The sequence below is a fragment of the Hordeum vulgare genome, chromosome 1H (genome assembly GCF_904849725.1).
Source record: "Hordeum vulgare subsp. vulgare chromosome 1H, MorexV3_pseudomolecules_assembly, whole genome shotgun sequence".
NCBI lineage: Eukaryota > Viridiplantae > Streptophyta > Magnoliopsida > Poales > Poaceae > Hordeum > Hordeum vulgare.
This window is the reverse complement of record NC_058518.1, coordinates 116,541,617-116,565,036: the sequence shown is the minus strand read 5'-3', so window position 1 is coordinate 116,565,036 and position 23,420 is coordinate 116,541,617. Positions and strand designations below refer to the sequence as shown.

General features: G+C 43.0%; 1 protein-coding gene across 1 annotated transcript; it reads left to right on the top strand.

Moving 5' to 3' along the window:
- The first annotated feature begins 10,885 nt into the window (after positions 1-10,885).
- On the top strand, positions 10,886-22,779 carry LOC123426699 (protein NSP-INTERACTING KINASE 3-like). The gene is made up of 10 exons (XM_045110574.1): positions 10,886-11,295; positions 11,661-11,793; positions 11,882-11,953; positions 12,058-12,201; positions 12,322-12,381; positions 12,587-12,687; positions 12,821-12,988; positions 19,829-20,167; positions 20,888-21,279; positions 22,045-22,779. Exons 1-10 carry the CDS (start codon positions 11,166-11,168, stop codon positions 22,372-22,374), a joined length of 1,869 nt encoding a protein of 622 aa, XP_044966509.1. The 5' UTR covers positions 10,886-11,165; the 3' UTR covers positions 22,375-22,779.
- The last annotated feature ends 641 nt before the right edge of the window (positions 22,780-23,420 follow it).

The following is a 23,420-nucleotide window of genomic DNA, read 5'->3' as shown; positions in this document are numbered from 1 at the left end:
CTTGTCCTTGTTAGCACATGAGCTTGTCCTTATCAACACATGATGATTTACAATAGTTTCAATGATATATTCGTGCTGCTCCACTTGAACTTGCACACCACAATCTTGATGACGATCACCACTTGACGTCATCCTTCATGGGTCGTATGAGATCTTCCTTTTGTCGTAAGCCCAAATGGAGGCACACCTAACCCCCACATAGGAGTCTCACAAAGACCATGGGTTAGTACACAAACACGTAATGGACAATGCTTACCATACCATGGGATCACTTGTTCCCTCTTGGTACATCTTATACGCTTTGTGTGTTGATCATCTTGATTTACTCTTTGTCTGAGATCTTGATCAACCTAGTGTTTCTATGACCATTCTTTGGATAATACCTTGAATAACATCTTGGTCATCATATAAACTCCTTGAACCCAATAGATGGACTTCAAGAAGTGCCTATGGACAAATCCTATAAATATAACTTAAGGCAACCATTAGTCCATAGGAATTGTCATCAATTACCAAAACCACATATGGAGGTATATGCTCTAACAATCTCCCCCATTTTGGTAATTGAAGACAACCACTTCAAGAGAGTTTATGTAAAGAAATAAGCATAACCAAGCGCACACATACAAGGTAATAATGCATGTGTGCAAGATGTAAATGCTTACGCAATAAAAGCAAACCCTCTAAACATATCCGAAGTAAACTCTCTATTGGCATCGATTGCCAAAATGGACGAAAAGTTTAGAAAGCCAATATAGTAGGTGGTCCTCCAAAAAGTGTGTACTTCTCAGAAAATGAGTGCAGAAAAATACACAAATACAATGATAAGTAGTTGGAGGAAAACAAACTATATTGAGGACCCAAAGATTGCAAATAAAAGGATCGTATGCCACAAAGACATACACAGATAGAGGCAAGCAATCAAAAGATTCCAGATGGAACAAACAATCATATGGTCCTTCGAACCACATGAGTAAAAGATATTATGATAAAGGCAACATAGTGCTTTATCAAAAACTAGAGAAGCTCCCCATGATTTGTGCACTAATATGAGATTTTTGTATTTGACACACGTGCACAAAATAGGATCGTTGCTCCCCCAGAATTTATAAAACACACAACGAGTGCAAGAGCATAGATGAGACAATAAGCATATCAATTGCATAAAACAAATGGTTGAGCAACATGTAAAGGATGAGCATTACTCATCAACATAGTCTTGATGAAATGAGATACAAAGTGCAAGACATATCATTCCCACACACACATACTAGAAAATGGGTTCACAAGCTTACTAATAAACAAAAATAAGAACCAACGCTTGTGACAACCCATTGTGAAGATAGAAAGTAAAAACCTTGTCAAGAAGAGGGATACTAATTGAAAATGGCAAAACCCTCATCAAGACAAGCATGAGGAAAAATAATCTTCAAGGCCAAAAAGTGCATCAAGATGTAGGAAAATAAGATACGCACTCAAAACAAATCCTTTCACGAAGCCACCAAAAACCGAAAAAGGGAATGTAACGATGGACGTGAAAGAAGAGAGGATATCAATTAGAGATGTAACTTCTCTCATGTGTAAAATATTCTAGGTAGAAGACAATCATGATGATATTTATCCACAAAGAAGGATATACACACAAAATGGTTACAAGAAGGAACAAACTAGATATCCAAAAGGAAGTCATAAATATATCAATGAGATCTTTTGCTTGGAAGCATAGCACATGGCCTAATATTTTCTTATTGTATAATATGAACTTCCAACGTACGAACATCAAAGACATCCCAACTAGTAGTAGGACATCATCGTTCGGATGCTTTGAGAAAGCAAACAAGTACCACGAGAACGAATCAAGAGATTCATGCCATGATGCAACCTGGAAAAGAAAAGACAGGTTGGGGCCTTTGCAAGAAAATAATGCATGAAGTGGATACTTGTTACCGAGACAACATTGGATTGATGTAGTAGATAGTTGTTCTTTGATCATCCTAACTTGGCTCCAATAATCACATGGTATCAACACCTTCCTTATAGGTGAGCCGAGCATCCAATGCATCTCCAGTTGTTCCTGGAACAACAAAACAAACAAAAATGGTGCCCAAACTCATTGGGACCAAAGAGTTAGAAAACCAGCAATACATAGGACAAACTCCACATACATATGTGCATATAGATACGAATTTGAATTCCATGCACACTTTAGCCAATTTATGACACGGTGGAGTTTCCCTTATATATTGGGTCAAAGAAGGAAAGCAAGCAAAAGAAGTTGTATACAGTAGATATGCATGCTCAAGACTATCAAGAATCAACTCAACACAAAGTTGATAAGTCACCAAAAAGGCAAGATATCAAGTGATAATAAGATCCTAAACAAAAAGAAATATCACTTGAAGGATATCAACTAAAAGATACCTCAAGGAATGAGATACCCATTGACACATGACAAATAAAAGGAAACAAGAAACCAATTGAAGAAAAACAAACACGAGGTATATAATTTCCAAAAGAGAGCTAGGTTCCAACAAACCAAGCCCTCGACAAATTTTCATGATGGCACAAAGCATCATAAAGAGCAAGACTTGCCTCCCATCAACACATACTTGATGGGGATCAAAAGATATTATGATGGGTGAATAAAGAGAGTGTTCTAAAGAAAATAGGATAGCTCCCCCAAGGGACGGGCATTATATAGAATTTGCATTTGAATACAAAACGCACACGATGGGATCATCACTTTCTCTATATCTATAAAAAACACTAGACATGTTAAAATAGATCCATAAGAGGCAAGGAAGACAAACGAAACACAAAATCCAATGTAAAGATGATTAGCAATTCCAATCACATGATGGGAATACCAATTGTCAAGAACAAGAAGTATTTTCGAAGTGATACTCATTGGTAGATCACAAATATATCCAAGATCATCTTTACCCATAAAACGCAAGCAAATGACACTTGTAGAGCTAACATGCCACCTAGGAACAGGATAATTTACAATATCAACACTAAGGGGCAATACGTCAAATGTACACATTTTCTAGGTTTGTAATATGCACATAACATATTACTCCCCCATAATGTGATAAACCAACAACTTTAACAAGTGGCAAATTAAAAACGAACAAGAGATACTTAATGGACCATATAGAATTTGAATTTCTCATGAGTAAGACATACCACATAGAAACTAGATAATCTTGAAACATCAAAACTAAGTGGCATTCCCCATGTATACACATTTATAGGATTGTGAGGTGTGCAAAGCACATCACTCCCCCACAATGGGATAGTCCATTAATCTCTCACAAGAGCCAACAAAAATACAAACAAGATGCAAATAGGCTCAATACAAGACTCACATGTACAGGATGTGCAAACCAACATACACATACTCGATTACTCAAAATAAGCAAGTTGGAAGCACAACATATACAAACGCATGCAAGGTACAGAACCACAACATGCAAAGGGGCAAGCACCTAACAATGTAAACAATTTAAGTATAGGTTACCGTATTGAGGCACATTGGATATAAGATAGAAACTCGATAATCCAAATGACTTGGCTTGAGATAATATGAATGATGAAGACCCCTTAATTCTTCATTATGTTTCCAAGTCTCTAATGTCCTCCATAGTCACCTATTGATCAAGTTTGAGCTTGTTGGTCCCCAACTACGTTGGGTCCTAAGAGGTTAATCACAATAGGCTTGGCAACCCAAATGGTTCTTTTCTTCACACCATTTTGAGTACCAACAAACTTGGCAAACACATTGCCAACCTTATCCTTCCCAAGGGAATAGGTATCATCAATAGTGATTGGGTTGGATAAGTTACCTCTCGTGCAAGACGAAGCGACGTGACCCTTCTCACGACATAAGTAGCAACATCTACCCTTTGTTTTCTTCCCAGTTGATTTCTCACCTTGGGGAGTGTTGGCTTGGGTCTTATTGGGAAGAGGCATTCCTTCAACTTGTAGTTGAATATGTGATTGAGTTTGTGGCCGCTTCCCTTGTTGCTTGTGTCTTTGAGACTTCGTCTTCAGAGGGCAAGATCTAACATGGTGCCCTTTAACTTTGCACTTGAAGCAAATGATTTTGGCCGAATTCTTGACTTGTTCTAGGCCCCTCTTGTTCTTGTTTGAGTTTACTCCAACATCATTTTTGTCATTCGGAGATGTTTGCTCACACAGGACGTTGTTGAGTGTGGACATCCCTTCATGACACTGTTCCAAGTCTTTCTTCAAAGAAGTGACTTGGGCCTTGAGCTCTTCGATTTCCTCTGCACGGTTAGTATCAATGCAAGTACTAGAGGAAGTGTAAGCTTCAATGTTAGAGCAACAAGGCAAGGAAAGTAATTCATCACACGAGGTTGCAACATTATGAGTAGATGAATTACGAGGACTAGCACATGGAAATATAGTACTTTGACTAGAAGTAGTGCCATTGTCCACATGAGGCTCACTTGATGTTGCCTTGGTGATGATAGCCTCATGAACTAACTTTTGCACATTATGAGATGTTAGAAGATCGGCATGAGAGCTTGTGAGCATTACATGGTTTTCTTCGAACTTCCCATAAATGCTAGTTAGTAAATCAAGTTGAGCACGTAGCTCAACATTCTCCTTCAATGTTGATACTTCAAATGAGGTAGAGTTAGATGTACAAGTATCATCAACAACATGAGAGGAGTAAGTAGCAAATAGAGACTTCTCATGAGTAGATTGAAGCTCCTCATAGATCTTAGAGGTTTTGATGAGCTCTCCCTTGACATTATTGCATTCAAGGAGAAGGACCTCAAAATCCTTTTTAAGTTTATCATGAGCAACTTCAATCTCTCCTTTTGAAGATCTTAAGTCTCTACATGCTTGATGACTCTTCTCAAGTTCATGTTCAAGTTGTTCACTTTTAGCTTGTTCATGATTAAGTAAATCATTACGATTTTCAAAGTAAGCAAGAACATCTTGGAATCTTTGAAGAGCGTTATTTTTAGCTTTATGAAGAATTTTACTGATCACATAGATATTTTCGGTCAAATCATCATCATCATCCTCATCGCAAATATCATCGTTATTGCACAGGGAAGATGATACCTCATTATTACCTCTTGCCATGAGGCACATGTGGACTGGAGGAGTTGATGATGATTCTTTTGGTGAATCAGATTCTTCATTAGTCAAAAGTGCTTCATATTTCTTGATTTCCCTTAAATGATTAGTCATAGAGCAACTAGGGAGAACCAAGATATTTTGATCAAGAGGACACGAGGAAGCAGGCATATCACCACAGACATTTGTCAAGGAATCTTGAGGTGAAATGCATGACCTATCAGCACAATAATTTACACTATGTGTGGTGCTAGATATGCTCGTGTCCATAGAGGCTATGAAATTTTCATCAATATATATTTCTTCACTCACCATGTCATTGCCTTGTGAGATTGAAGATGCTGAGGTGTGCAAGCAATCGGATATGGAAGTAGTGGTGGACTCTTTAAGATCGAAAAGAGTGAATAGCTCATGCACCAACTCCTTCATCATAATACCGTCTTCATCAAGATTGGACCCACCATATATATCTTCAAGTTTAGTCCAAACTTCATGAGCTGACTTGCAAGTCGAGATAGACTTAAACACTTCAGGACTTATGGTTCGTTGAATGGCAAGAAAAGCCTCACAATCAAGATACATTTCATTAGTAGATGAAGATGCATCATCCTTCTTGTCGGCAATCCCTACAAGAACAATTCGTAAAGTATTTGGGCCCATGGCCTGAAAGTGATGAAGCATACGAATTCTCCATAGGGTATAATTTGTGCCATCAAAGTCAAAGATGCCATTGTGCATCAATCCAATAGTCGACATCGATACTCTCTAGGTCATGAAACCTAATTAAAGAGAGACCTAGCTCAGATACCAATTGAAAAGACCTCGATGACGCCTAGAGGGGGTGAATAGGCTATTTAAAAACTTCTTCAAATTTGGCTTGAACCCAATGCGGAAATAAACTAAGAGGGTACTTGTCAAGCACAAATCCTAAATGCACTAGGCACTGCAACGTGTATCAACAACACGATCTACCAAGATGGACACAATACAGTTACTAACAAGCACAAGTAAGTTACACAAACTTACTTGAGCTATATCACACGACAAGTAGGTGAACAACACAAGATACTAGATCACACTATATCACACGATATATCAAGGGCTGCAAGAATGAACATGTGGATATAGAGGGTATGCTTGAATGATTAATCTTGTACAAGAAATAGCCAACACAATATAATGATCACAACCAATATGCAATATATGTATGCTCAAATAACACAAGTAAACCACAAGTAAGGAGTTAGGGTTAAGGATAACCAAGGTCACTGAGACGAAGATGTATCCCTATGTTCACTTCCTTGGAGGGAAGCTAGTCACCGTTAGAGACGTGGATGTTACCACGAAGGCACACCAACGCCACGAAGGCTCACCCTATTCTCCCTTTGAGATAACACCACGAAGGCGTTTCTCAACCACTAGTGGTAAGCCTTTGAGGTGGCTTCCAAACCCTCACAAACTTATCCGGGGGAAATCACACGGATTGATTCCTCTCCGAAGAACTCCTACCGCCTAGGAGTCTCCAACCTACAAGAGTAACAAGATCACGGGGAATGCTCAAAAGTTGCTCAAATCACAAATAGCTTGGGTTGAGAGAAGGAGAGGGAGACGATCTATCTTTTGATTGGAACAACTCTCGAAGGGGCTCACAAATGCTCTTGGGATCTAAGATTTGGAGTGAGCAAATGTGTGTGAGGTGGAAATGTGTTCTTATGAGGATAAGGCTGTGTTAGGATCCTCTCTCACAAAGTGGGAGGGGGTATTTATAGTGTGGAGTGAAATCCAGCCGTTGGAGGTACTTTAAGACACACAGGGTCCGGACGTCCGACAGTTGTCGGAAGTCCGGGCGTCCGCGAGTGGTCGGACGTCCGACAAGGGTCGGTCGTCCGAGGCCTGTAGATACGACTGAACCTATTTTGAATTTATCAGCGACTGGACGTCCGACAGGGGTCGGTCGTCCGAGGCCTGTAGATACGACTGAAAGTATTTTGAATTAAACAGCGACCGGACGTCCGGAGAGGACCGGAAATCCGAGTTATACAACTCAACTTCTACTGGTGGTAGGTTCCGGATTTCCGACGGGGGGTCGAACGTCCGGCCCTCGGACGTCCGGAGGGAGCCGGAAATCCGAGTTATAGAACTCATGTTCTACTGGTGCAGGGCTCCGGATTTCCGAGGCTGGTTGGACGTACGGACCTTGACCGGCCCTCGAACGTCCGGAGGGAGCCGGAAGTCCGAGTTATATGGCTTAAGTTTCTCTGGAGCATAGTTCCGGAATTCCGAAGCTGGTCGGACATCCTGGCCTCAGACGTCCGGAGGGAGCCGGAAGTCCGAGCTATATAGCTCTGATATCTCTGGTATAGGATTCCGGATTTCCGAAGCTGTCGGACGTCCGGCCCTCGGACTTCCGGAGGAAGCCGGATGTCCGAGGCACTGGTTCTGTTTTCAGATAACAACACAGCTGTGAAGATGTGGTCTGAGCAGAAAGTGAAGTTGTAGTTTGAGCAAGTTCATCACAAAACCTGTGATCCCCTCTTAATAGTGCGGGATCCCTAAGGACTCAAGAATCATAAAAGAGTACTCATGATCCATACTTGAGTGTATACTTTTATTCGCTGATCATCACTCCGCACCACTAACGTCAAAGGAACTGATACCTTTGAGTTAGCCCTTTCACTTGAGCTTGATGTTGTTGTTCCTTCTTGGCTCAAGTTGAAAGCAAGACATGATGAAGTCTTCAAGTAGCTCTCCCATACACAATGCGGAAAGCCTAGCTTATGTATTCATCATCATTTGTCCACCATGTGAACATTCACAAGAATCAAGCATACAGTGCTCAGGAATGCTTATCTTGATCTTGTCCTTGTTAGCACATGAGCTTGTCCTTATCAACACATGATGATTGACAATAGTTTCAATGATATATTCGTGCTGCTCCACTTGAACTTGCACACCACAATCTTGATGACGATCACCACTTGGCGTCATCCTTCATGGGTCGTATGAGATCTTCCTTTTGCCGTAAGCCCAAATGAAGGCACACCTAACCCCCACATAAGAGTCTCACAAAGACCATGGGTTAGTACACAAACACGTAATGGACAATGATTACCATACCATGGGATCACTTGATCCCTCTCGGTACATCTTATACGCTTTGTGTGTTGATCATCTTGATTTACTCTTTGTGTGAGATCTTGATCAACCTAGTGTTTCTATGACCATTCTTTGGATAATACCTTGAATAACATCTTGGTCATCATATAAACTCCTTGAACCCAATAGATGGACTTCAAGAAGTGCCTATGGACAAATCCTATAAATATAACTTAAGGCAACCATTAGTCCATAGGAACTGTCATCAATTACCAAAACCACATATGGAAATATATGCTCTAACACATATTTCCAACATGCTCTGCCTCCACAAGGATCGAGCAGGTGTCCTCATCCCATGAAGCACCGCTAAGGTCTCTGAGCTTGGATGCGGTGATCCACCTAGCCCTCCACTTCCTCAGGTGGTTGTACACTTGGGTCGAGGTGACCTCCTGTCCACAGTAGACGAACACCTACTTTGCGACAAGGTTCAAGTGCACCTCCTTGAAGCCCTTGTCAGTCCTCACCCCACTAGATATGATCTCACACATCTTGTTAAGCACAAAAGTGGAGAGGGACGGCTACCATTCCATGTTGTTCCCCATGCCATCCTTCTTCTACTATGATGCTGCCTTTTGAGTGGTAGCATGAGAAACGGTATTGGGCTGAGGTAGTACAAATGGAGGAACCGTAGGAGGCACCTCAAAAACCTCTGAATCAAGAGGCATCTGTTGCATAGGGGCTGAGAATCCTCGACGTATGACGGCAGGAACTGGCTCTCGGACAGCACGAGGGCCTGACTAATCTCTTGCGTTTGTGTGGTCATGTCCTACAAACGTAAGTGTCATGAACTACCAAATCCATGAAAGTATAACACACATCAACACAGTAGAACAGAGCACTAATCTTGGACACATATGGATGATCTTGTTCAACACTTGCACACTACCAGAAAACCATCCATGACCACTAGCTACCAACACTTTCCCACACGAAAACAACCCCCAGCATGCTCCAAATCCATCACAGCTAGCTACTACAACATCATAGTCAAACAGATCAGACAACCTAACTCGACCACATGGACAGATCTAGCTAGAACTAGTAGAGAGGTGATGATTGAACTTACAGACACCATCGGAACGGCCGGGGAGGAGGCGCCTGACACGTCCGAGAGGAGGAGGAGGGCCCATCGCCACAGTCAACCGGCCGACGGAGTTGTTGTGCCGCTTACCTCGTCGTCGAACTGGATCTGCGCCGGAGGAAAGCTCGAGAGGGGGGAAATGGTGGCGGGAGTTTTGCCACCGCGGTCACCCTCAATATATAGGGCGGCCGAATCGACGGGCGGTGACTCGAATTCGTCCTGCCGCTTTTTCGGAGATGCGCCATCGCTCCCGCCATCTCCCTCCACTGCGCTATGCGGCGTGGCGTTCCCCTCCATTGCATCGCTCGAGCCTGGCTCGCAAAAAAGTTCGATTCGACAGATCCCAGCGGGCCTGGCTGAGAGGTGCTTTGAGGTTCATGCTATGCTGGCCAAACAGTGAATGCAGGCTACCAAACAGCCCATTTCATCCCGCACGGCTTTGGCTGGGTCTAATGCAGGCAACCAAACGCGTCCTAGGCATCTTACCCATGAACTAGCTTCATGCATTTTTTATGTCTACTTTGGGGCTAAACATCCCCTCTTGTTTTACTTAGGTTGATACACTGGTCTGCCAACTTTATCTGCACAAACTCTTTCTATCTATCAATGGAAAATACGCAAGCTTTGTGTATTCATGAAAGAAGAACTTGAGTGTACAAAACAGAATCTCGTTTTTATCATTCCAACATCTGGAACTAAATTATTTCACTGGGATTTGTCAGCGGGCCTGGTCCAGTAAATGTTGAAGAATGAGAGATATTCTCAATAACTGCACTCCAGTAAATCTTGGGAAACGAGATACACTATCCTTTTCCTTGTTCACAACTCAATAACTGCAGTGAGTTAATCGCCAGATATATAGCCAGTGCATACAAAATGGGACCTCGATCTTCTGTTCCATAATCGTAGCACTGAGATATCTCAGCGCAATAAATCATGAAGAAGGAGATATCCTCTTCCTCGTTCATAGCGAACCCACATAACTGCAGCGAGTTAAGCACGAGATAGATTATGGGTATCCCAATGCGTAAGGTTGGTTGTAATGGGAAGTATCATATACTACTAGTATCATGCATATGATACTACTGTATGATACTACATCCGTAATACATAATATCATGTGCTAGTATTATAGAACAATTCATTTATTGTCATGCATGACACATAGTAACATAATATTTAATATGATACGATATCATAATATGATACTTAATCCTTTTTTTCTCATTTAATTCCATGCTACATCATTAAATATGCCTAGTTGACATGCATGATACTGTACTTATGATACTCCTATTAGGGCCAGCCTAATCTTTCAAACTCAGTGTATCTCGAATTAAATAAGGCCAGGAGAAAACGAGAGGGGATGCACGCCATGCATGCATGCGTACGCATGGCCTCGGCGTTTTCCGCAGCCCCAAGCCGCTGCATGACGCCTGCCTCACGCGCGGCCGAGACCCGCCGTCCACCCCGCCGCACTGGTAACCGACCGACCGATGCCCGGGGGAGAGACAGGCCAGACCGCGCGCGCCCCAGCCGGCCAGGCGCGCATGCAGTAGCCGACAAGCGGCGCATCCGTTTGCTCCAGCACCTCGCCCCTCGGCTTGCCAGGCACACAGCACTGCCCCCCGGCCCGCTGCCGCCTAGTACCCCACCATTTGCGTTTGCACCGTCCGCTTTTCTCCGCCCGACCTCCTGTCGCTCCGGGGCGGTTTCGGTCCTCTCAGCGCTTCCATCTCTCGGTCTCTCCCCCCTCTCGCTCGCCGTGCGCGTCGTCGTCCTCGTCGCCACGGCAGTGGTGGACGCCATGGGCGAGCGTGGGGCTTCCTGGGGCGTGATCAGGGCGGCGCCGGCGGTGGCCCTAGCCGTGGCCGTGCTGGGGCTCGCGGCTTCGGCGTCCTCCACCGAGGAGCTTATTTCTTCCCGCGCCGAGGAATGTACGTACTCCTCGTCCCCTACCTAGATCTGCCTCTCTAACAGTTTGCCTTGCTTGCAACACTCGATCGATCCTTTGTCCTTCCTGTTCACGACGGGTTCTCCCGTTTCCTTGATCTTCGCTCTGTGCTAGCTGTACGCACGCCGGACGCAATTTTCGTGAATGCTTCTCGTCTACTGTAAAAGAAACTGCATGTCGTTACTTGATTAGCTCTTCCTTTAATTCTACTAGTATACTCCTACCCCTCTTTTTCGTTCGAACCAAAATTCAGTTCATGTACTCACTAGTCACTACTCAGCAGTACACTCACTCCCTTTTTGCATTGCATGGTCGTCGCGTCGGTCGTTGTGGCGTGGTTGCATGCAGTGGAGGCGCTGATGGCAATCAGGGCGGCGCTTCAGGACCCGGACGAAATTCTCGGCGACTGGATCGTCACCGCCGGCCGGCACCGGTGCCGGTGGACGGGGGTCACCTGTTCCGTCGGCCGTATTGACACACTGTACGTACCGCCGTTAACGAATCCTTTCCGTGCCGTGCTTGGTTTGGAGTTTTCTCGACTCATGCATGGTTTCTCTCCCTGCTCGCAGACAACTGCAAAACATGCACCTCGCCGGAACACTCCCGCCCGCGATTGGAAAACTGCGGCGGCTGCGGAATCTGTAAGACCTGTTAGATAGATACTACTATTATACTACTACCTTAAGCTCCGATCCGTTCGGGAGGCAAGAATTTGAAGGTTTGATCTCGGTGTTTTCTTCCACAGGTTACTGGACCATAACGCAATCTCCGGCCCTATTCCAGACGCCATTGGAGGGTTGCCGCTGCTACGAAATCTTTCCCTGTCGAACAATCAGCTCAACGGCACAATACCGGATTCGCTGATCAATTCTCGCAGCCTCTTCATCATGTATTTCATTTCCTCAGTCTACTAATTACTGTCATTCCTCTTCTTAAATTTGTGGACATATTTGCTGATGATTTTTATATTGCGATAAGTGAGCCTCAAAAATATTGCTCTATTTTTCAGGGATCTGTCCTTCAACAACCTGAGTGGTACGGTGCAGGCTTTCAACATAAAGAATGTACTGTAAGTGTTTTCTACTCCCTCCGGTACCTAAATAATTGTAACTGATCTAAATAATTGTAGTTGGGGAGAACTAGACTTACGGAGGGAGTGGTTCACTACTTCAGTTCACTTTCTTTTTTTCCTCAATGCATATGTGGTCTTGAAAGAAAACTAGCTCTGACCTGATTTTCTTCTTCTCTTTCCATGGCATATGCTGGAACGATAGCCTTACCGGAAATCCGTTGTTACATTATCCCGGTTGCGGAGGAAGTTGTGCCTCCACAGTATGGCAGAAAGGGATCACTCTCTCCGCACTAGACCCGCCGAGTAAGACATTACTCTTCTTTGCCCAAATATGGAGAATCGTGTTTCATATAATATGGCAGGGGTTAATCATGTTTGGGTTTCTCTCCACGGTATCCTCTATGTGCTACTTACACTCAATTCTAAATTGTCACAGCATACTCACAAAGCTTTCCAGCAAGCATCAAGACGGTGGTGATGTGCCTATCAATTGGCTTTGCAGTAGCTGTCGTCTTGACAACACTTATCGCGGCTACTCACCAGTGGCGTAGGCGTCGTCTCCGAATATTTGCTGATATGGATGGTAACCATATGATATCGAATGGTGTGTATGCATCTGCATTGCTTATTCTTTACATCTTGCATCTAGAGGAGTGACATGTTCATGTCTTTCTTTGTAGATGATGATCATAATAATCAATTGTGAGCTTGGGATTTCCCGGCTCTGTTCTTATTTTTATACCTAGGTTATGTTCCTAGGCAACTTTAGTAAACATAAAGCATCATTAGCATTTTACGAAACATATTATTGCATTTAGAAAGAAAGAGAATGTTACATAAGTTTTGTTGCAAAACGGATGGGGGCTTCTCGCCAATCACACACCCATCCCTGGATCTAGGTCTACGATTCTATATGATTTCACTTGGCCCTTTTGCACATGCCTACACCATGTGTGCATGTGTCTCGTTTGTATAGCATCTAGGAGCCATCAAGTGTTAGCTCATGCAGTACTAAAGGTGTTATCATTGAAGTGCTTCCATATTCACCATAGACTCAACATGATTGGTGAAGCCATGTTGTTCTTCGGTCTCGAGCTTGAAGAGTGCACGATTGCCGCCCATTAATGCAGGAAGTGGGACCAAGGGAACACTTGTCATGGTTGAGAAGGAGCAGTCAACAAGGATGTGTTGTCGTGTCGCTCACAATTGATCACAGAGGCCTCGATAAGCAAGTCTGGGGCAAACAATTGATCACACATGCTAGCGAGTGTGGGAGGCCTCGATAAGCAAGTCTTGCATAGGCCGATCCAACACCTGCTACGGCAAGCAAAACCAAGTGTGGGTCAAACACACCGTATTTAGCACCTATGTATGCCAAATGAGCTTTTGGTGTTGGTTAGTCACCAAGTTGTGGCACTAAACAAGGTTGCATTAATTAGAAGCTTATTGACCGAGTGAGTTGCGCATCGTCATTTGAAATGCCAGGGTCATGATCAGAGTAAAGAAACAAACACGGTGTGAAAGCTTGATATATTGCACAATCCAAGCCTATGTAATGAGCCCCTGCTTGATAATGCTCCTAAATCGAGACTTTGGCGGTACTAGGGCATAGATGGTTGGCATTATGTTAACACATGTTTCGTTGATCCATGTGTCCTCCCAAAATTATGTTAAGGTCATGTTAGCCATGACCCAATTAGCGTATGAGTGGAAGAGAGACGTCACATCATCGCGGTGGTGGAGATCGAACACAACCCATGGAGAGAGCAATTAGTACAATGCAGTCATTGAGCCATTGTATGTGGAGTGCAGGCCTGAGACGCAAAATGTGAAGGATGTCAAGGCCATCGTTCCAGAGAGGACCCCAAGACGATGCTTAGGCGACAAGACAATTGCACCTTCTTCTTTTAATTCATTCTGCTTCACTAGGAGCATTGCAAAGCCACTCAGTTCTGTATGGATCCATTTTTGGAAATTGAAACTTATGTTGATTCTTTGCACCCGAATGGGCTCCCGCGCGGCAAACCGTACCCTCAGTCCGCATGTGTGATGGTCCCTTCCGATACGTGGTTATGTGGATCCCACATGTGCGGCTTCCCTCCGCTTTGCTCTCATATATTTTGTCTTTTCCTGGTGTATGGCTCACACACATGTGGCTTTTTTCCTTATTTTCTCTGAAAGAGTTTCAAATTCTGAATGTTCAAATTTTCTCCAAGTACAAATCATGAAAGTTTTGAAATTTCAAAAGTTTATTTTCAATACTTCAAAAAAATTGAAAGTTCATATTTCCGAACTTTTAGAAATTCCAAAATTTTGTTGGTAGTTGAAATTACGAAAGTTTTGAATTGTGAATGCCAAACTGAGAATTCTTGAAAGTTGGTATTGTAATTTTTGAAAGTTGGTATTGTAATTTTTGAAAGTTGCACAAAAATAGGAAACTGTCTGAAACGGAAAGGTGTCAGACATGCAACCTTCAAAAATGGAAAGTCCCCCTATTCTCAACCGCTCCAAGGGGGCTACTAGCGCGGATGCCCATCTGTTAGCTCTACTCCTTTTCATCGTAAGGAGATGATCAAAAGATTTCAACTTCTTGCCTCGATATGTGTTTCACAAGGGCAAATGTGTATTGTCTTGGATGATGTGTGAGATATGTGCAATAGATCTCCCCTCATGTTCCGTTCATCACTAGTTGGTTGCCCAAGTGTTGTTTCTTGGAAAAAGTGATGAATCTTCTCTTTCACTCATTTCATCATACACAAAGCATTATCCTCATAAAGGCCCATACAAATTTCCACATGCTCATCTTCACACTAATACCTTTGCAAAGGAAGATTGTTACCAATGCAATGTTGGGACTAAGTAACAATGGATTCTTCTTTTTTTAGTTGTCAAAAATGGCGGTTCTATGAAGCGATTCTACAGATTAATGGTCTAAACTCATTTGGATTATTCTATGATTTTAAATAGTAGAATCTATGATATCGAATCTCTCATCGCTACGCTCTTGTGACTTGTGATCTTACCACTTGAATCCGACCAGATTCTTAATATGTGATCCTAACAACCTTGATGGACGATACTACTCGTCACATTGTTGTAAAGTTAAGAGAAAAGAAAGTAGCTAGGTGGAAGCCTAGGATGGCCAACTGAGTGACGCCCTTTTGTTGCCGTGCCATGAAGTGAAATTTTCTCATATGCGTTTTAGGGAAATTGTCAAAAAACTACAATCTATATAGGTTCCCCATATACATCCAATTATGAATAGAAGCGAGTCGCTTCCGACATTGGCTTGTAGTCTATACATTTGGCAAACACACACGCTCCCCATCATGCCTCCTTGGTTTGGGACGAAACCAAGGAAGAAATATGATAGACGAGGGAAATGCACATTCGGCACAAGGGAGAAAATCAGTAGTTTTGAAGCTAAAGACTCCATCTTAGATGCTAGAATTCTTTAGCCTTTCTTTTTTCGCAACAGTCACCGCCTTGACCGCGCTCAAGAACAAGCAAGGGAACACTTGTCCATTTGAACCTAACATAGCTATGGAGAAACAAAATATTCATTGGGCTGCTAACCCGTGAGCCCATGTTGGTGGACACCTTGCTTGAAGGATACCTCTGCAACACGCCTAAATGCAAAGCTAGGGGAAACATAAAGTTTCCAACGTTAGGAGGAATTCCCCTGAATAAATTAGTATAGGATCCCGAGCCTAGTTTTGCAATTTGGTCATGTGAGCGACATTGTTGTTCAATGCCAAAATTTCTATGGATCCTTGGAACTCTAAGGTGCATGTTCGTTTAGAAGTGCGCTCTTGGTTTACTACCCCTTTCAAAAGAGTGGAATCAAGTAAAATTGCTCACAAGTTACTCTCTAAATCTACCATAAGGGGAGATCCATCATTTGGTTTGTAATCAAGTGCAACCTTATTGCAAGGAAACTAACATGACACTACAATAAACTTGTTGATGTATAATGGAAACTTCGTGAGGATGACATTGATTGTCAAGAATGAAGCAATATCATTTTGTATAGTTTGTTCAAAGGTGAATCATCTATATAATTACAATGAAATCGATTTGGAATCCTTTGGTTTGAAGTTGTCGTTGTGAGGGATTTCTGAGGAGTGCAATGGCCTCTCTTTTCTTGCCCAATGGCACCATAGCCATTTTTTCTATAGTGCCTTCTGGATTTAACCAAGCCTAGGAATTATTATTGGTGACACACCAACATCGATTTAACTTTAGCTATCCTGATCCCGCCCACATGAATCATATTTTTAACTTGTCTATTTGTATTATCACACAATTTGGGAGGTTAAAAATCAATCGATGGCAATAAGCATAATCGAACAATGATTCAAACTCGTACTCTCTGGTATCGAGCACACCTTGGTAATGACACATTTCTTTTGTGTTCAATGGTTAGCCAAAGTGTTTGCACGTGACTTACTTTGTCGGGGTTGGAAATAAGTACAACATGTTAGGCATCCACGTCCATGTTACCACACTATCATGTATAGTTCGGTTGCTCCTAATATATCATGAGTCGTATGCGGGCGACTTATAAACTTATTTTCCACCTTAATCTCGTTCATGTACTCATTCACTAAAATATAGATAGTTGTAAAGAGCTAACATGTTTGAGATCTTTTGTCGTTCACCCCTAGCACAACAGTGGAACCAGAAACCATGAAAAGGTGGGGCATACTATAGGTTGTGTTGTTCAACACAGGACTCATATGTCACGTTACCACCCACTTAAATGTGAGGCCAATATAGGAATAGTGTTTTCGCAATACTAGTAGCTAACCATATGCATGGTTGGCCTAGTTGTTCTTGAGCCCTAGGAAAAAAAATAAGAAATTGGTACAGGGATTCTTGGTTGTGACTAAATTTCCACACATATAGTACATGGAACATACATGGTATGGGCCCTTAGCAAGCATGTGACATGGGTCATTTCATTCATCACCTCAACCCTAGCATTATGTGTGCCACCCACTTCAAAGCTTATTGGGTGTCAACGCTTCTGATACACGAAACCTCCCAATCACCATGTTCATTGATGTATCGATTCAAATGGTATAGGAATTTGATTGAGTTTCTCAACAACCATTTCCAGGATTAACTCATTTGCCGAGGAGCCTTTCTTCCTTGTAATACATGTCTAGTCACTCAGAAGGGAATTGTTCTTCTTCTGATAATGCCTTCTTCACTAAATTCATAGTAATGATCACTCCTTGCATTCAGGGAAGCATGGATGTGCATAGTACATTGCTCTTCCTGCTTCGCCAATGCTCCTATAGCAAGGGGGTGACAAGCATATGGGTGGTGACCATGTTCACCTATTACTTTGAAGGGTTGGGAGTATACTTGAGGGTTCTAACATCGATAGAAATTTTATCAAATGGATCCCATCGTATCTATTGGATTAGGTATAACAAAAACTACTTTGATAACATTTTCATTATCATTGTCACATTTATATGATTTACTTCTTGTGTTGTGTACAACAATGAACTTTTATATTTTTTTAGAAAAGGAGGATGACCCCCGGCCTCTGCATCTGGGAGATGCATGCGGCCATTTTATTGGTTATTCTCGAGGACCTTACAAAGTAGAACAACAATATGTCTGAATCCGCCATCCTGGCAACATCTACCGCTACCCTATCTATATGATGAAGGGGTGCAAGCATGGCCATATACCCAGACCTCTCACCTCAGCCTAATATCTAAAGCCGGAGGTCCCGACCGAGCCATCTACCGGGTCCGGGGCACAAACCGGTCTGACTCACTCACATGTGTCGTTGCTGCCATCTTCCACTGGTCCATCTTCATAGCATATTGAGGTGTCAACCTTAGCAGGTCCTCCGTCATCGACGCCACCACGACGCCAAACAATGAGCACCGCCTACGCAAGCCTTGGAAGGTCTTCCGCCATGGACGCCACCACGACGCCAAATGACGACCTCCACCTACGCGAGTCCATCTCCAAGCAACGGACGTAGATCCATGCTAGGATAGGTTCGCATCACCACCGTCGCCCATCACCCACAAGCGCCACCCAACCCCAAGGTTCCCAAAGCGGGGCCTTCAAGAAGGTAACGACACCGTGAGCGCCGCCGCCGCCCAACAAAGTTAGGGCTTTCGCCCGGGAGACATAGTGGAAGGGGAAATGAGGAGATCAGTCCATACCGACGCCTCCAAGGAGGGGAACGCCGCCCAAGGTGCCTCCGTCAGCGCGGCCAGCCATGGCCGGCTAGGGATTTCGCCCGAACTAGATCCCCGCCACCAGCAGCGCCTCCTGTACAGAACCGGCGGGGACCAAGGGAAGCGCGGCCCAACCAGGCTGACCTGCACGCCAAATAAAGGAGGAGGGGAGGCGCGAGATCGCGCGCACCGACCGTCGCAGAAGCCGCCGCCAGCCGCCAACGACCACCGGGATCCCGCCACCCGTACGGCCAGGACGCCAGATCCGCCGCCCATATAGCTGCTCGCCAGAGCCTGCCGTGCCTCGCCAAAAGGAGCCGCCGCTCCAGATCCGGAACTCCCCACGCAGAGCCAGGGCAGCCGAGATCCCGCCGCCACCATCCTTGGCACCCCCGGCTTGGAGGAGGTGGGACGAGGTGGGGCGGCTAGGGTTCCCCCACTGCCGCCGGGGGAGGCGACGCGGGGGTCGCGAGAGATAGGTTAGGTCGCGAACTCTTATCTACCCGTCTCTGTTCTTTAAAAATGGGGAGAATTTCACTTCCCAGCCTCTGCACCAACTAGGGATGCATACGGCCATATTAGTATGAGTATCAAGATAAACATGGTCCTCATAATTTTTTTATATGAGTATCAAGACATTTTTTGATGAGTAGTTCCACCACACATCAAACTTGATCCTCAATAAATGGGGGGAAACCCCTGTGCATCACCGGTCAATTCTAGAAATTGAACTCGGGTCGTTAGGCTGCACAACCGCATGCCCAACCACTGAGCAAGGAAGTTTTATCTACTCTGTGTCAACCTTTGCTTGGGAAGAACTTTATCTCCCCAATCCTCACTCACTCCCTATAAATTTGTTTTGTCCTTTCCACTAAATCATACATTGGTTAGGAGATGTGTTTGCTAGAAATAAACAATCATAATCAACTCATTTCATTTTCTGAATCCCCTATGTATATTCTATTTTTATTTTTTAGTCTTGTCATGGTTGCCTTTTTTATTTTCCTTAAGAAATATCTTACCATTTTCCCTCAATACATTTGAATACTTCAGTTCCTTCCTAAAATTCAATGCGAAACAGCAACGTTTTCATGTGATTAATAATCATGATCACATGACTAGTTAATCAACTTTCTTGGGCATCGGCTACAGTGGGCATTCATTTATTATGTTCCATTGTAGCACTCTGTATACCTGATCGCTGCTTATGGTAAGGGGTAAATGTTTTCCAGACAAAAAGAACTCAGAAGTATGTCATGGTCATCTGAAGATGTACACGCTAAAGGATATCAAACAAGGTACCATCGACTTCCACCAAAATAACATCTTGGGACATGGAGGATTTGGGGTAGTATACAAGGGCATTTTGCATGGTGGCACCATTGCTGCTGTGAAAAGGTTGAAGGATTTTGCTTCTTCTGGTGAAGTTCAATTCCATACAGAAGTTGAAGTCATGAGCTTGGTTGTTCATCGCAACCTCATTAATCTAATTGGGTTCTGCTCTGAAGATAATGAGAGGATCCTTGTATACCCTTACATGCTAAATGGAACTGTTGCTTCTCAATTACAAGGTTAGTTTATCATGATTTATCTTCATATATGCACAGATGTGGGTTATGTAATATATCCTATCCTTCATCATAAATTGTAATGCACTTTCTTCACATGACAAGTAATAGAAATGCATGGTTGACCTAATTGGTTCTCTAGCTTGTGTTTTCATCATTAATTTTTTAGCAAGATAAGCAAGGTAAATACTATGTACGTTCTTTTCCTTTCACCATTTTGAGAAACCGTGCAATCTCAGAGATAAATACTTGACACCTAATTGTACTAATTACTGATTTCAAAAATCATTAACTTGTAAAAAGGCTGTATTTTATATGGTTATCCATTAGTACTGAATTTCTTATGACAAATATGAATACTACTATGTATAATCAAAGTTTCGAAAAAGGTTAACTGCATTGGTTTTATAATAATAAGTAAGAAAGAGCAGAGTTACAGAGTAAAAAAGAGCAGAGTTACAGTCATAGAGTGTCAGATTCATTCATACAATATTTTGGTGCAGGTCAAGATGTCCGGTGAAAAATGCAAATGTGTGAAAATTCTTGAACAGTAAATGATTTGTTACTCTGCGAACAAATGATAATACATTGGACTAATTAGTTGATTATGTTGTCTTGCTAATTTAAAATCACTTTTATTACTCATATCTATTTTCAGAATGAAGCTTTTTCCTCTTTTTTTACTAGCAAATTTAGCAAAGTGTTTTCCGTCGGTTTTGTCAGCATATGTGAGTGGAAGACCTGCCTTAGACTGGCCAACGAGAAAGAAGATTGCGCTTGGCACGGCAAGAGGGCTCGCCTATTTGCATGAGCGTTGTGTTCCTAAAATAATCCATCGCGACATTAAAGCCTCCAATATTCTTCTTGATGAACATTTTCAAGCGATAGTCTCCGATTTTGGGCTGGCAAAGCTCTTGGGTGAAGGGCAGTCCCATGTTTTCACAGCAATCCGTGGGACATTTGGGCGTATCGCTCCGGAGTATCTGATGACAGGTGAATCATCGGAGAAGACCGATGTTTTCGCATATGGACTCCTGCTGATGGAGCTAATCACTGGTCGAAACAAGTTGGACGTCAATCCGGATGAGTTTGAGAACGGAGGAGTGGTTGATTGGGTAAGTCCTTCCTTTTGTGCCAAATCGGTTACATTTCTTCTTGGTAAAAAAAAATGTTTCTTTAAGTTATTCTTACCGCCAAGGCTTGGATATCTCTTAGTGTAATTCGTAGCATATAGCGTGCAAATTCATTGAACAATGTTTGTGCATAAGAAGAACAGGTGCCTGCACAAAATGGATTTCTTTTTTCTTCCGTGGAGAAAAATCAGTTGAAAGTACCCTTAGGAAAAATAAATGAATGTGTGAAATCACTATTTAGTTGCATGTTGCAGTTAGTGAGATACACATGCACCCAATTTGATTGGGTTTATGCCAATTGATTATACATACCATCTCAACTTACTGAAATCTTAACAATACACAATTGGAAAATGTCTTTGGTTTTCTGTGGCAAAAATGACTCATAAAAGAAAACATAAACATAATCTTTTTATGCCCTAGGCATTGTAAGAAACTTTGACATGCGGAAAAAGTTGACTTCTGAAATATGTCATGCATATCTGAATGTTCATTTCTGTCGAAAATTTTATTTATGAGCATTACTGTCAATCTTTCGCCATTTTCAGGAATGTAAATCTTTAGCTTCGATTAAGACAACAAGCAGCTCATATACTCCATTAGTACTACATTACAATGGGTTTCTTAGGATTACATAAACCTTTTCACAGAATGTTCAAGAGTTCAAGAACTTGTTGCGCAAAATGTGCCATGAACAGCCATTGATCTCACACGGCTGCGCGTAAATGTGTGATCCACTTCTTGCAGGCAAGGGAGCTCCTTGAAGATGGTCAGCTAAGCTCGTTCGTGGACACGAGGCTAAAGTCCGACTACAACGAAGCGGAGGCGGAGGAGATGGTCCAGATAGCCTTGCTCTGCACAATGTACAGGGCAGCTCATCGCCCAAGGATGTCTGAAGTCGTTAGGATGCTGGAGGGAGATGGGTCGGTCGCAGGGAGATGGGAGAGCTTGAAGAATGTCCAGGTGCCGCAGGACGGAACCGGAACCCCCAACTTTGTTCTGTCTCCTGCACATTACAGTGAAGATGAGTGTAATTCGGTGGAGCTGGAAGCAGTTGAGCTCTCAGGGCCAAGGTGATCTCGGTAACCATTTGCCTTGCCAGATGACACATCTGGTTCTCCCACCCATTTTACGGTGATGCTGCGCTCCCACCCATCGGAAAGAATTGCGATGGTCATAAACGTTTCTGAAACGACTTGGATTGATAAACCATCATATAATAATTTAGCGCCTGTCAAAACATCTCCGAGGAAACAGAGAGACAAATTTCAGTTGATATTTTCCCGCTCAAATAAAATAAAATTCAGTTGATATTTTCTGCCCTCTGCCACCACCCTTTTGTCTTAGAACGCTGCGGTTCCAAATTTCGTAACATGTTTTTTTTTTCCATCCTTATGAAATTCTCATGCCCAATCATGGTTTTCCAAAATTCGAAATGGAGGGAGCGTCGCGGCGCCGTATGTGGTGGTAGCACTGGATATGTCTTCTGTCAGAGTTTAGGTGCATGTATATGCATGTGTAATTGCCAGTTTCAGTCTTCCAGAGCATCCAGATTTGATTGGAATAAGAGGTATATTATGCCTCAGACTTTAATAGTATCGTATTTACAGTGGTGCGTATAGCCTTTCTACGTTAACACATCCTTGCTGAATATATCGTTGGCTGGAAAGAGAATAAAAAGGGTGCATATATCGATTTGGTGGAAACAAAACAAAACCGAATATAGAAAATATTTCTATAGGTATATTTTTTGGGGTCTGCTGCCGGCGGATCTTTTTAAAAGATCCATCGCCTCCACGGCCGTAGATGAGGTGTTATTGGATGGCTCAATACTGTCCTCACCAATGCAACAGACTTTCTGTTGCAGAAACATATGCAACTAAGATTATGTTGCTGTTTTTTTTTTGTAACATAGATGATGTTGCGGAAGGACTTCTGTTGCAAAAAAAAATTGCTAAAAAAGATGACGTGTCTGCGGTGTCAATCAAGAAATTTATGTAACAGAGATAATGTTGTGGGTGTACTTTTGCAACAAGGCCGTTATTGCGAAAAAGTATAAAAGACCATTGCCGGCTGAAGCAACGACGGAGGCGATAGGGGATGCCGGAGCGGAGCTTGGGCGT

What these genes read in the sequence shown, in the direction of transcription:
- LOC123426699 (XM_045110574.1), top strand. Translation starts at nt 11,166, where the DNA reads ATGGGCGAGCGTGGGGCTTCCTGGGGCGTGATCAGGGCGGCGCCGGCG. An exon ending in TTCAACATAAAGAATGTACT is followed by an intron (nt 12,382 to 12,586) that starts GTAAGTGTTTTC and finishes CTGGAACGATAG; the next exon opens with CCTTACCGGAAATCCGTTGT. An exon ending in CTCCGCACTAGACCCGCCGA is followed by an intron (nt 12,688 to 12,820) that starts GTAAGACATTAC and finishes AAATTGTCACAG; the next exon opens with CATACTCACAAAGCTTTCCA.